The following is a 13,644-nucleotide window of genomic DNA, read 5'->3' on the forward strand; positions in this document are numbered from 1 at the left end:
CTGCGGCTATGCTCTTATTCCATTGCAGCAGCAGGTTTAGTCCATCGAAATAATCCTCAAATCAGCGCCCACTCCTGAACACTCTCCACTCCCGCCCACATAATCCACCAACCCAGGGAGCAGCGAGCGGGCCAAAACTCTTGCTCGGTTCGCTCTGCTTCCTTTTTGCATTGTCCATTTATGTATTTTTATATCATATACTCATGCTCTCGTATGACTGGCATATAGAAAGTGCGGGTATCTGCAAAGTTTCACACATGGCATACCCAACGGTATAGGGGATGGCACTCCGGGGGGTTGTGCGGGCTGGCTGGCTTCCGCATGTGTGTGTGTGTGTGTGTGTGTCGTGGGGTGATGGGGCCGGGTGGGGGTCACTGCCATTGTCAGTGCCACTGCTAGTGCCAGTGCCATGTCAGGGCGCGTTAGATCCATTGTTGTCCAGTTTATACACAACATGAGTTGCTATTAATACGGCCAAGGCACTTGAGGGACCCCCAAGTAATTGCCCAAGGGCTCAACTGAACTCAACGCATCATCGCTACATACTTTAATTATAAACTGAATGGAGAGTTACTTGGACATGCAAACGTTTCGAATTTTGAACACACATAATCGCTGTAGTTGATCTAGGAAAATCTTCAGACCCCCTGTCTGTCACATATTATTCCTTCTGCTCTGCATTAAGGAAGACTTTGTGCACTCCTTGTTGGGTTTATTAGAAGTTGTCTTGGCTGTCAGTATACTTCCCATTATATACACTAGTCCGACTAAACCCCCACGCCCTGCCGAATCGAATGATTTCAGGGTGAAGAACAGCTGCAAGATCTCGTGGTATTATTTAATTGAAATGTGAGAATGCGCTTTTCCAGCATGCCCACTTCACACACACTCACACTAACCTGCCGCACTTGTTCGCATGCCCCATTCGCCCCAGAGTCCCATTGAAGAGGCAGGCAGTGGACTACAGCTACACCAGCTGCGCTGCTCCTGCTGCTGATGAAGAGCACAAACAGGCAACGAGAAGAGCTACAAAGATGGCGAAGCGTGCTTGAGGAATGCCCGTGGGGCTCGTGTGTGTGTCCGTGCCCTCTCCTAGTCTCCTACTCCCCCTGTAACACCCGTCCCGCTGCTTTGGACGGACTGTTGCGGCGGTTTCATTCATATTCATCCATTTCTCGATGCTGCTCAGCCAGCAGGGTTTTTGGCTCCGACTGCAGCTTGGCAGCACTAACCCAATCACACACACGTGCCACATACACACACACACACACACACACAGGAGGGAGTCTCGCATTTTTCCGCTTTTACCACCCACGCATTAGCCGAGGCGCGTCCTTTGTGCGAGGGTGTCGGCAGAGGATGCTCGCATGTGCCCCAACAAACACAAATTCCAGCACAAAGAAAGCTGAGCCGAGTGGCCATCGGCTCCGGATCTGGCACTCGTGTGTGCTCCGTGCTCTCTCGTTGGCTTCGCTGCAGCGCTGCTCTGCTCTGCTTTGCTCTCATCTCGTGCGATATACCGTTAAGGTATATGCTTGAAATTTTCAGCTTCAGTCCCGGACGAGATTTGGAAACGTGCGCTTCAAAAAGTTCTCTCTCCCGCAACTGGGAGTCGTCGTCCCCCGCAGCGGACGCGTGCAAACAACGTCAAACAAAAGTTTTTTATTACATGGCTTTAGTGAAATTTCAAACAGCAAATAGTTAAATGAAATTAGCAAAAATATTGAATAGTAAAATACAAATAAAAAAAAAAGAGCAAACTGTTTTTGCAGTGGCCGTGGGTGGCGTTGGGCCTGGCGTGTCATTAGTTGTATCGAGAGTGCGAGAGGAGAAAAAATAATAAACTTGATTACAATGTTAAATGTGGAAACTTTGGGCACGCAAAGCGTCAAAGCGTAGACGCTGACGGCGACGCTGGCGCCGACGTCGCAGCTAGCATTGTGTATAATAAAATTGGCAAAAAGCCCCCGCCGCCGCACAACCCTCTTTGTAATACAGTGTGGGGCCGGCAGCAGCAGCAGTAGAAGCAGCAGCAGAATCAGCCGAAACAACCAAAGATGTGCGCGCACAATACAACAAATTACAAACCATACTTTTGGGAGCGGCAAATGGCCAAAATCAACAGCGATGCTGCTGAGCGTGCGAAATAAGCAATAAGAAGGAAAGAGAGCTAGAGAAGGAGAGAAGGAGAGAGAGAGCGAGAGCGAAAGCGAGCGAGACATAGAGCAACAACAACAACAACAGCTGGACACTTTCATCCACAAGAACGGAGAGACAGAGAGACAGTAAGCGAGAGAGAGAGTGAGAGAGAGAGAGAGGACAGCGGCAGCAGCGCATGTAAGTCAGAGCAGTGTTTGTGTTTGTGTAAGTGACGATGCTCGCACGGGCATCGGCATCGGCAGCGGCAGTGGCAGCGGCAGCGGCAGAGTAGAGCCAACGCCGTTTCCAGTGCTCTCGTTTTGATTAAACTTTGTGCGAGTAGGTCGGTGGGGCGCGGTTCGGCCACCCACCCACTGCCCTCTCTCCACTCCTGGGGCAATATGCTTAGCGGGTAGCCCAAGCATAAGGTGAAAGCCAGTCCAGCAATTTAATTTCCGCAAACAAGAGAGCAGAGCAGAGCAGAGCAGAACAGAGCAGAGTGTCCTGGCACGACCCGGTGAGCCAGCAGCATCTCAGCCATGTGGCAAGCAATTAAACTCGCGCAAAAATTAACATAGACCAGAGGAGGAGGCCCGGGTCACACAGCATACAACACGCACAAAAGTATGCAGCTAGTTTTCCACAGCTTTTCCTTACGAAAAACGCTTTCTGCTCTGCGGGTGTGGTGCGTATGTATATCCTTTAGATGTGTGTATGTGTGTGTGGGTGAAAGTAGGTGGGCCCGCATAAAATGTAGCGAGCAGCCGAATATGCCCTGCCCTGCCCTGCCCCCCAGCCCGCCACATCGAACAAATAAAAGGCGTCCGTCTGCTGATGAAGCACTCACGAGCGACAGTGGAAAGTCGCTTAATGCTAAGAGAAAACAAAAAAAACGAACGAGTTGGCCACTTAAAAATGGCTACAAATTGTATGCAAAAACTATAGGAAATGATTAACCGGAAACATTTAAAAACCAATACATCTCGAATTAGCAGGAAAGCCAGGACATTCATGGGGAGCTTATTGTTCCTTGCAGAATATTCGTAGAAATATTTGTCAGCGCAAATCCCTGAACCGATCTAATCGTTTGTCCAAAAGTGAAATTTTGCAATTTGAAATCCGTTAATTGAAGAACTTCCACTGAAGTGGATTATCAGTTTCGGAGAGTTGAACTATTAAAAGACAGGATTATATTTGATTGTGCAGTGTCACAGAAGACTTAAGATGAGACTTTTAATTGATTGTTAGCCGCAATTAAATGCTCCTCATTCGTAGCAGGAATTTGTAGACATTTCTGGCAGACACTTTCGCTGATTAATGTTTCCCCATTCTGATTTGATTTGATTTGATTAGCGGTTGCCTACTGTATTTACTTCATACTGCCGGAGCCGCGTGCTGCCAGCCTCTTGGCTGTGTCATAAAAATAGCTTAATAAATGGCAAAACAAATCCTCGCGGGCCGCAGGTTGCTCTCCACGAGTACATACACGCGCGTGTGTGTGTGTGTGTGTGAGACTACCCGACCCCGCATGTTTGTTTATGCCATTAGCCCAGCGCATTTGATAATAAATCCATAAATCCTTTTTTTATGGCAAGCAAAAAGCGAGGCACGGCAACCAGACGCTGAATTCGATTATTTGCCAAAAGGGAGCGGTCGCCTGACAAATTTGAATGTGCCCGCAAGGAAGACAGGCAGCCAGTCAGCCATCCCGTACAGCTACTGCCAATTGTCTGCGGCCTGGGTTAACATAAGCTGACGTGGCCCGTGCCAAAACACGTACTCAGGCTTGGACTTGGCCGGTGAAACTACTTTGTGTGTAGAGGTTAACCATTCCAGGATTCAAATCCCTCATAAGAGCACGAGCCGCAGTCCTGAGATTTTGTTTTTCATTTCTTAGCAGCAGCAGCCAGCACGTTGTTATTTCTGGTTTTGTCAATGCGATATGGCGGCTCAATTTGTGGCGCCCCATTGGTTTTGCCCACTTTGCCGTTAGCTTGTTTTCCCCCAATTGATTTATAGTCCTCCCCCCACCGAATGGGCTGAAGTGGGTGTGTGTGTGTGTGTGTGTGTTTGTGGTTTCTCTGAGATAAATAACCAGATTTTTGATTGATTTATTGGGCAGCGCTGCATTTAATTGGACATCGATTTGAGTTTGCCAATTAATTCTATAGTGAGAGTCAATCCAACCAAAAGCCAATCACACTCTACACGAATTAATCTCCACTAAAGTTCAATTGAGTAAAAAATAACACACACATTTGAGTTTCAACTAAACGAAATAGATTTCCAATTATCCAAAAGGAAATCGAATGAAACTCTTTTGGATTTGGCTAATTGAAACGTTTGGCCTGCCAATGAGTTGGCTCTTTGATATCCGTTCTGACCTTGCAGATAATCCCCGAAAATTTTCAATTTCAATTGGGCAAAATGATTCCTTTGTGACCCTTTTGTGTGGGTCTCCACCCTACCCCCGAGTGTAATCGATATCGTAGTGCAGACAATGAAGGAAATAAGCTGCTGGCATCCATTGAATGCCAGTCAATCATAGGACTTGGCTTCTATTCATGTCATGCCATGCCATGCCATGCCATGCCACTTCATAACGTATCTATCAGTGTCTATCAATCGGTTGGCACTGCCACTGCCACTGCCACTGGCACCGACACCCGGCATATGCGTAACTTATTTTCATTAAACAACTTTCCAAATCGAACTCAAACTCACACACAATGGCTGCCAAATGAACAGGACATGACGATCCATGCATGTGGGGCAGAATATATGTATATATAGAGAGCCCAGTCTCAGTGACAACATCAATAGTTTTGAAAAGTGTCGGAGGAAGCCGCCTCGAACATTTCCGTGCCAAAGTGTCGAGTGTCGGGTGTCGAGGCGTCGAATGGAGAGGGAGCCTGCCTGGCATTTGGCACACGGAACACACGGGACGACAGGCAGCCAAGAGCCAACTTCTTTACTCGACTGTTGCATGTGGCTCTTAGCATTGTGCTTCATGCTAACAATAATATCCGGCAGGCAGGCAGGCAGGCAGGCAGGCAGGCAGCACACACAACAAATGTCCTGGGCGTGTCCAGGGGGAGGCAGCTTTCATTTACACTTTGCATATACATTTTCATTAAAACAAATCATACAGAAAATGTCACTTTGTAGCAAGGACAAAGCGAGTCAGGCCCCAGGCATTGTAAATATATTATTGCGCTTCCTTCAGCCCCACAGCCCCTCGTGCTCTGTGGAGATGGGATATATCAAAGGCCTGCGCTTTGGACAGCTCCTCATAATTCTCGCCTTTTACTATCTCCTTGCTTTATGTCCAATGGCTGCAAAAAGGGGAAGGGCATAAGGGGAAATTGTGATACCCTAGAAAGCAAGTGGGAATAGGGGAGTCCTCCGAGGCGTACAAATTTGAAACAACTTTTGGTGGCATTCCCAACTTAGGGTAATCCCCTCGTCGTTTCGCTGCTTACACTTATTTTTATTGCTTGCAGGGCCAGTGGAAAAATGGCCAACGCCTTGCGTGGGTGCAGCCAAAAGGATAAGCAAAGGACGAAAGCTGAAAACTGAAGCACAGAGGACAAGGACACACAGCGAACGAGCGCAACCGAGAGCGAGAGCGAGAGAGAGAGAGTGTCAGAGAGAAGCTTAACGAAAAGAGTAAGGAGGAAACGCATTTGCCATGGAGCCAGTGATGAGCCTGGCCCTGGCCGCCCATGGCCCGCCCAGCATACTTGAGCCGCTGTTTAAAACCGTAACTACGAGCACAACGACCACATCGACGACGACGACCACAACCACAACGACGACCAATAGTCCGGCGCATCTGTCGTCCACGGGGACCACGCTGCTGACAGCGCTGCTCGAGAATCTGACAACGACGGCTGCCAGCGGTCTGTACGATCAGTATCCGTACGGGAATGACACGAATGGTACGATGGTCTTTGAGACAAAGGGTCCACGGTACTCGCTCGCCTCGATGGTGGTCATGGGCTTCGTAGCGGCGATTCTGAGCACGGTAACGGTGGCGGGCAATGTCATGGTGATGATCTCCTTCAAGATTGACAAACAGCTGCAGACGATCAGCAACTATTTTCTCTTCTCGCTGGCCATTGCGGATTTTGCCATCGGAGCCATATCCATGCCTCTGTTTGCGGTGACGACGATCCTCGGCTACTGGCCCCTCGGGCCCATTGTTTGCGACACTTGGCTGGCCCTCGACTATCTGGCCTCGAATGCCTCCGTGCTGAATCTGCTGATCATCAGCTTCGATCGTTATTTCAGTGTCACGCGGCCGCTGACGTACCGCGCCAAGCGCACCACCAACCGAGCGGCGGTGATGATTGGCGCCGCCTGGGGCATCAGCCTGCTGCTGTGGCCGCCCTGGATCTACAGCTGGCCGTACATCGAGGGCAAGCGCACAGTGCCGCAGGACGAGTGCTACATTCAGTTCATTGTCACCAATCAGTACATTACCTTTGGCACGGCCCTGGCTGCCTTCTATTTCCCCGTCACGATTATGTGTTTCCTCTACTGGCGCATCTGGCGTGAGACGAAGAAGCGGCAGAAGGATTTGCCCAATTTGCAGGCGGGCAAAAAGGATTCCAGCAAGCGCTCGAATAGCAGGTGAGTCTCTCCATTAAGCACACAATGCCTTTCCCCGCTAAGTTTGTCTCCTTTGCAGTGACGAGAACACGGTGGTAAATCACACAGGAGGCGGCGGCGGACTGCTGGCCTTTGCCCAATTGGGCGGCAACGAGCACGACACCTGGCGACGTCCGCGCTCCGAGAGCTCTGCGGATGCGGAGAGTGTGTACATGACCAACATGGTGTTGGATTCCGGCTACCATGGCATGCATTCGCGCAAGTCAAGCGTGGGTTGACCCTCGAGTACCTTTGCCCCAGCTGAGACTCACTCTTGCCATTTCCTCTTGCAGATCAAAAGCACAAATACAATCAAAAAGCCATACAACTGCCTTGGCAGCGTCAAGGAGTGGTGCATTGCGTGGTGGCATTCCGGGCGCGAGGACTCCGACGACTTTGCCTACGAGCAGGAGGAGCCATCGGATTTAGGGTATGCAACACCAGTAACAATTGAAACTCCTTTACAAAGCTCCGTCTCCAGGTAGTACAAAAAAAACCAATCAAAAATCAATCTATCTAATCTAAAGTCTATTGTCTATTGTCTATTGTCGTGTAAGCGACACAGCACCTCAAGCACAGCTCGCACCGCACTTGCACCTCACAATGCTGCCAGTGGGTGCAACAATTGCACTTAGAGCGCACCAGCAACAACACCAGCAGCAATCCACCCACTAAGATAAACAGCAACAGAAACGTACACTTTATAAATTTGGATTTGCTTCCTTCCCTTTGCTCACACTGCTCTGCCCCATGCCACATCCATGGCTGGTAAAAAGCTTTCAGGCTGCACTAACACTAACTGCCACTGCCACTGCCACTGCCACAAATCCATCAAAGTCCTGCCACAAACAGAAGAACAACTCTGAAACATGGCAGCGGCAGGACTGCAGCTCTTCAGCACTGCCCCACCCCTGCCACGCCTCTTTTGTGTGTGTGTTTTTTTTTTGGTTTGCTTTTTGCCTGAGTGAAGCTTCGATTTTCCTCGAATTTTTAGTTGATTAATTTCGCATTTTGCATTTTTGAGTAAATTTCATTTCAAGATTAAACTCATTTTCGAGTGGAAATTGAATTATTTTGCATGCACACACACACACATCAGTTTTCCAATTTACGTTAATTTTATACCCAAATAGAATCACTTTCAGTGGAAATTTGAGCGCCAAACAATTTGAATTTAGTTTGCGGGCATTTTTGGTGCTGAATTTGCTAGGGAATTCCAACTAAAAGCCAATAGATAAATGTTTATGAGTGCTCCCTGCGCTATCTGCTGCCGTAAATCTAGTTACCATGTGCCACAAGTTGGCTCAAATAGTTGCAAATTGAATTAAAGTCCATTTCAATTGTTGTAAGTGAAATGTCCGAGGGCATTTGCATGGACATGTGTCTATTGGGGTGTATCCCCTACTCGTTTCCCCCCTCTGTGGTTCTGCTTTCTCTCCTCTCAAATGATGCGTGCCCCAGCAACTCAGCGTTTCGATGAGTAATCGATTTGCGATTCAGATTTCCGGCTCTTCTTGTTTCCTCCATCCACAACGCACTATGAAACATGCATGAGTATCTATCTATCTATCTATCTATCTGTATGTGTGTGTGTGTAGCATCCTGTATCTGTGTGTGTGTGTGTGTGCCAGTTAGTTGGGCAAATGCATTCGCTGTCCCATCCATGATGCTGCTGCTGCTGTCAGCCATCTTGTTGTTGCCTGTCAGACACCGCACAGAGTTCTAGGGACCAGTGAATGTGTGTCTGTGTGCATGCATGTGCATTCGTGTGTGTGTGTGTGTGTGTGTGTGTGTGTGTGTGTGTATACCATTGGCACATCATCCTATATGCTCTTTCTCTCTCGTCCCGCACAGATGCACCTCGATGAACGTGATGCGGGACAACTACTCGGTGGGTGGCAGTGCGAGCGGCGTGCGCCCGCCCAGCATCCTGCTGTCGGATGTCTCGCCCACACCGCTGACGCGTCCCCCCATGCCACTCAGCTCCATTTCGCAGATGCAGGAGCTGAATGCCAGCGGAAACGGCAGTCACAACAGCAGCAATAACTGTGCCGGAGCGGCAGGAGCGGGCACAGGGAACGGCACAGCCATCGGGTTGGGCCTGGGCCTAGGCATGGCCACGGCAAATGGAACGACCAGCGGCAATGGCAATGCAACTGCAGCTGGCAATGGCAGCAGCACGTTGCCGGTTATCAATCGCATCAACTCCAGATCCGTCAGCCAGGACTCGGTCTACACGATACTCATTCGCCTGCCCTCGGACGGAGCCTCATCGAATGCGGCACAAAGCAGGGCAGCGGCAGGGGCAGGGGCAGGAGGAGGAGGAGCAGCAGCAGCAGCATCAGCCTTAGGAGAAGCCGCTGTGCCAGTTGGAGGCCAAGCCGATTGTGCGCCCTCCATCAAGATGATACAAGAGGATGCGACACCCTCGACCATAGCCAGCACTGTGCCACCCCCCACACTGGCGGCCACACGGAGGCCGTTGCCGTCACGAGACTCCGAGTTCAGTCTGCCCCTGGGCAGGCGCATGTCGCACGCCCAACATGACGCCCGCCTGCTCAATGCCAAGGTCATACCCAAGCAGCTGGGCAAGGCGGGGGGCGGCGCTGCGGGGCAGCACGCTCTCATGAATGCCCGCAATGCGGCGGCCAAGAAGAAAAAGAAGTCACAGGAGAAGCGCCAAGAGACAAAGGCCGCCAAGACACTGTCGGCCATTCTGCTGAGCTTCATCATCACCTGGACACCGTACAATATCCTCGTGCTGATCAAGCCACTGACCACCTGCTCGGAGCACTGCATACCCGCCGAGCTGTGGGACTTTTTCTACGCGCTGTGCTACATCAACTCCACCATCAATCCCATGTGCTATGCCCTGTGCAATGCGTCCTTTCGGCGCACCTACATCCGCATTCTCACCTGCAAGTGGCACACACGAAACCGCGAGGGCATGGTGCGTGGCGTCTACAATTAGATCTCACACACCACAAACCCTTGCTACACCAAGATATAACTAGGCTAAGATTCAGTTCTCGGGAAGACAAAACTACTTGCAGTGGCAATAAATGTTGTGTGCAGGAAGGGAACTGTGCGGCAAGTAAACCAAAAATAGGCTTAGTTATTGACCCATTGACAAGCAGTACTGATTTTTTGATGTCTAGCCCTGGATTATATACACAAAATATATTATATATACACACACCACTGCTTCGGGAGGGTTGCTCAGTCCTTCAAAGATTCGCTTATCGTTCCCAAAGATATGCGCCCAATGTTCATCCTTCGACTCGAGCAACCCCCTCGATATTTAGCTTAAACAAATTCCCAAACAGTTGAGCGTTGATCATGGCAGAGATGGGTTTAAATTGGGTTTGGGTTTTCCATTTCTGTTGGGTACTGTTTAGGTAGGCGGACAAAAAGAATTTAATACAAATATAATGGATTACGATTTGGAGTACATACAATACATAAAGTACATTGCATAAATACATATATCTGACTATTATTACATTAAATTATATATTATACACAATGCAGAAATATATATAAAACCTATGCATAAGCTTTAGATGTTGAATAGGAAATTGGGGGGGAAACTAAAAAAAACCAAAAGAAAACCATTCCAAAAAAGCTTTAAAACAAGTTCAAACTACCGATAACGGATACGGATACGGATACGGATACGGGCTGGTTGCATTCCCAACTTAGTTCTTAACTATAGCTTGAGGGGAGAATGGGGAAATTGTGATCGTACTCTGCTCGTTTATTGATAGGTTGAAAGTCAGTTTTTTATAGAAATAAAGCAAGCAATGTGGAGGGGTTAGCAAGAGGCAACCCCCAAATGTAAACCAAACAAATTTGTATTGAACCAGTGGCAAGGTAATTGCGTATATTCAAGTACGTTTATTTATGATGTATTACAATTGTATGTTTTAAGAACGAGACCCACCATAGTTCAACAAGCTAGGAACAAAAACATTTTTGTAACTGATACAAAGAGAAACCAAAACAACCAATGCAACGTAAAATCCAGAGTTTGTCGAAGTGAAACCCAAAGCAATAGACACAGATCAAGAGAGGCCTCCACTCGCCGACTGGAGCAACATATCCCATAGAGCAGCGCGACTCGTACTATATTTAAAATTAAACTCCGAAGTATCTTCGAACTGCACCAACAAAATCAAGTAACTCCAATAACTAAAATTGCAAGCATATTCAAAGCATATGAAATAAAGCAAATAGAAACTACTACTAACTACAGTCTAAGCAACCAATACATGGACTTGGTACACCCATCTGTGGACTATGGACTACGGATCGGAACCCTTTTTTATTGTGTCAAATCGAAGCTGAAATCAAAGCAAAACATTTGTAGTCGACTGTGGCACCAAACGCGTATTTATACCTAACGATACGATACGGAAACGACATATATATATATATACTATATCCCATATATAACTATAGATATGTAATAATTACAGAGTTTATCGCCTGGCAACCAAATAGCCAAGTGACTAAAACCAAAACTACAAACCCAAGAGACATGATTTACAACCAACCAACCACAAGGCACATCCACAAAATGAAGCATATAGTAACACCAATCGAGCAAAAACCAATCTACTATATATACACACACACACACATACATATAGATAACATAGATACGACACACACACACACAAAAAGGGAGTAAAATATGAGCAAAAGTGAGCAGATGAGCGTTTCGTGGAGTGAAGGTTTAATTGCATACAATCTAATTGTTTGGAAAAATACACTATGGATATATATATATATATATATATAGAGAGTAATACATACATACATATATCTATGAATTAAAAGCTAACAATAAAACATGTGAATGAAAAGCAGACGGCAGACGGCAGGCGAAGGCTGGCGAACCTTTCATTTCGCAGGCAAATGCAGGCTGGGCGGAAATCGGCAAGTGCTGGCTGGGCAATATTATTCCCTCTGCTCTGGCTGAACCTCTGTTTGGCCCTCTCCTTCGCCACCATGTCCTCGCAGCAACATTTGTGCATTCTTTTGGATCGTTTCCAGCTTCTGTTGCAGCAACTCCTGGCGTCGCTGCTCCGCTCGCTGCTGCTTGTCCTGCAGCTCCTCGAGAGTGGGTGGCTCCGTGTGGGCCGCCTCCTGCATTATCTGCTGTATGCGCTTCGGCGGCTGTCTCAAGGTCTCGTTTAGAGGCAGTTCCGGCTGCGCTTCACTGTCCAGCGGTACGGTAAAGGCCTCCGAGGCAGCTAATAGACAGAGAGAGAGAGTGAGACATGAATTGGGGACACGCTTGTGCACTCACGATATGCCCTTTGGCTGGCCATACTGTGCGAACCGGATGACACGGGCTGGGCTTTAATGTCGTCTAAGGTTGCAGCGGATTTGGTACTGGAACAGCCCATGCTAGGCGCAAGGCATTACGGCTAAGACTTCCGTTTTTGTGTCGCTCTCTCTCTTCGCTTATACCTCTCAGAGCCGCAGGTAAGGATAATGACAAAAGGATGCGACAACTGCTGCTGCTGGTGGCACGGTTAATGTGATTTCCTGCTGCATCCGCTTGCTTACACTCAACATTCAATTTCCGCCTGCTGTCGTCGCACTCATTAGACTTCAACTGAAGACCTCGTTTAATGAGCTCTCATTAGTATTGATTTTCTTTAGCTTTTCCGGGCTGCGATGCGAAACTGTACCTGGTGTAGCCAGGCACTGGCAGGTGTGTGCGGCCGTTTGTCAGGCGAGCGGCCGACCAACTGAAGCGAGAATCGAGAAATTGCAATGCAAAAGAAATTCCGCGCGCGTGACCATTAATAATAATAATCCCAGGGACAGGGACAGGGACAGGGACAGGGCAGGCACGAGGACAGGCAACAGACAGGATCAATATTCACATGTGGCTTGCGTGGGTGCTGCCTGTGGCCAGGACGAACACAGACAGACAGGGCCCACTAGTCCTAGTCTAAGCCACTAATGTCAATCAACTCTGGACTCTGACTCTTACCACAATCGACGCTAATTGCGGTGGCAGACACAACTTCCCCCGACATGGCCATACTTGAATGTGTGCCGTGGCATGCCACGCCGCAAGTTTAGTGACCCACTCAACTTTGACCAGCGCACTTTGATTACTGTCTCAAGCAGTTTTGGCCATTGTCAACGCTTGACCATACATAGCCCATGGCCCAAACACTAACAACTTCCGGCTGTAGGCCTCGGCCAAGACTGAGAGCCAAGAACTTGCAGCACGCGGAAGCCCGAGGCGCGTGCCAATCCACCGCCCAGGTCGTCCACACTCACCAGCACTGTGGCATTAGTATGTGCCACACGTTGCGCCTTTTGCGGCCAGGGGGGGTATCGCGCATGCAAAGTGCCAGCAGTCGAAACCAGCGGAAGCGCAACCGCTTCAGGCGGGGCTGACAAGACACTCATACGCAGGCAGGTAGCAGGTGGAGTGCGGTGTGTGTGGCTGCTACCTCTGCTAGTAAGCAATGAGCGACGTTTAATTAGGTTAAGTGTCAATAAGATGATGTCGTCAATCAATCAGTTGCACAATACTCGTAGATACTACACGTAAAATACTCAACATGGACATCCATCAAGTGGCTAAATACCAAAAGGCATTTTGTCTGTTTGTCTAGCAGAAAAAAAAAACGCTTTTTGTTAGAGGTGCGCTTAATCCCAGTACACCTATGTACACAGCTCTTTACACACTCTTGCTGTGTGTGTGTGTGTGTGTGGGCGTGGCCAAGCCTCGATAGGTGCCATGTTTAAGCAACAAAATTCCTTTTGCCTGGGACCTGTGGGCAGAGCATCTCTTGAGTGGAATCTCTCATCATTCAAGGG

General features: G+C 48.5%; 2 protein-coding genes across 3 annotated transcripts; one reads left to right on the top strand and one right to left on the bottom strand.

The window, feature by feature from the left end:
* Positions 1-2,025: 2,025 nt before the first annotated feature.
* LOC117592192 (muscarinic acetylcholine receptor DM1) lies at positions 2,026-10,277 on the top strand. Of its 2 annotated transcripts, none has more exons than XM_034285800.1 (5): positions 2,026-2,337; positions 5,643-6,774; positions 6,833-7,022; positions 7,086-7,273; positions 8,647-10,277. In XM_034285800.1, the coding sequence occupies exons 2-5, from the start codon at positions 5,831-5,833 to the stop codon at positions 9,761-9,763; spliced, it is 2,439 nt and encodes an 812-aa protein (XP_034141691.1). In that variant the 5' UTR covers positions 2,026-2,337; positions 5,643-5,830; the 3' UTR covers positions 9,764-10,277. The 2 variants fall into 2 exon arrangements, with proteins under 2 accessions (XP_034141691.1, XP_034141692.1); XM_034285801.1 differs by having other exon boundaries at positions 7,086-7,222.
* A 1,230-nt stretch (positions 10,278-11,507) lies between these two features.
* LOC117592195 lies at positions 11,508-12,534 on the bottom strand. The gene is made up of 2 exons (XM_034285805.1): positions 12,107-12,534; positions 11,508-12,050 (listed from the first exon to the last, which is right to left on the bottom strand). Exons 1-2 carry the CDS (start codon positions 12,204-12,206, stop codon positions 11,755-11,757), a joined length of 396 nt encoding a protein of 131 aa, XP_034141696.1. The 5' UTR covers positions 12,207-12,534; the 3' UTR covers positions 11,508-11,754.
* Between the last annotated feature and the right edge of the window lie 1,110 nt (positions 12,535-13,644).

Source organism: Drosophila guanche, unplaced genomic scaffold (genome assembly GCF_900245975.1).
Source record: "Drosophila guanche unplaced genomic scaffold, DGUA_6, whole genome shotgun sequence".
NCBI classification, from domain to species: Eukaryota; Metazoa; Arthropoda; class Insecta; order Diptera; family Drosophilidae; genus Drosophila; species Drosophila guanche.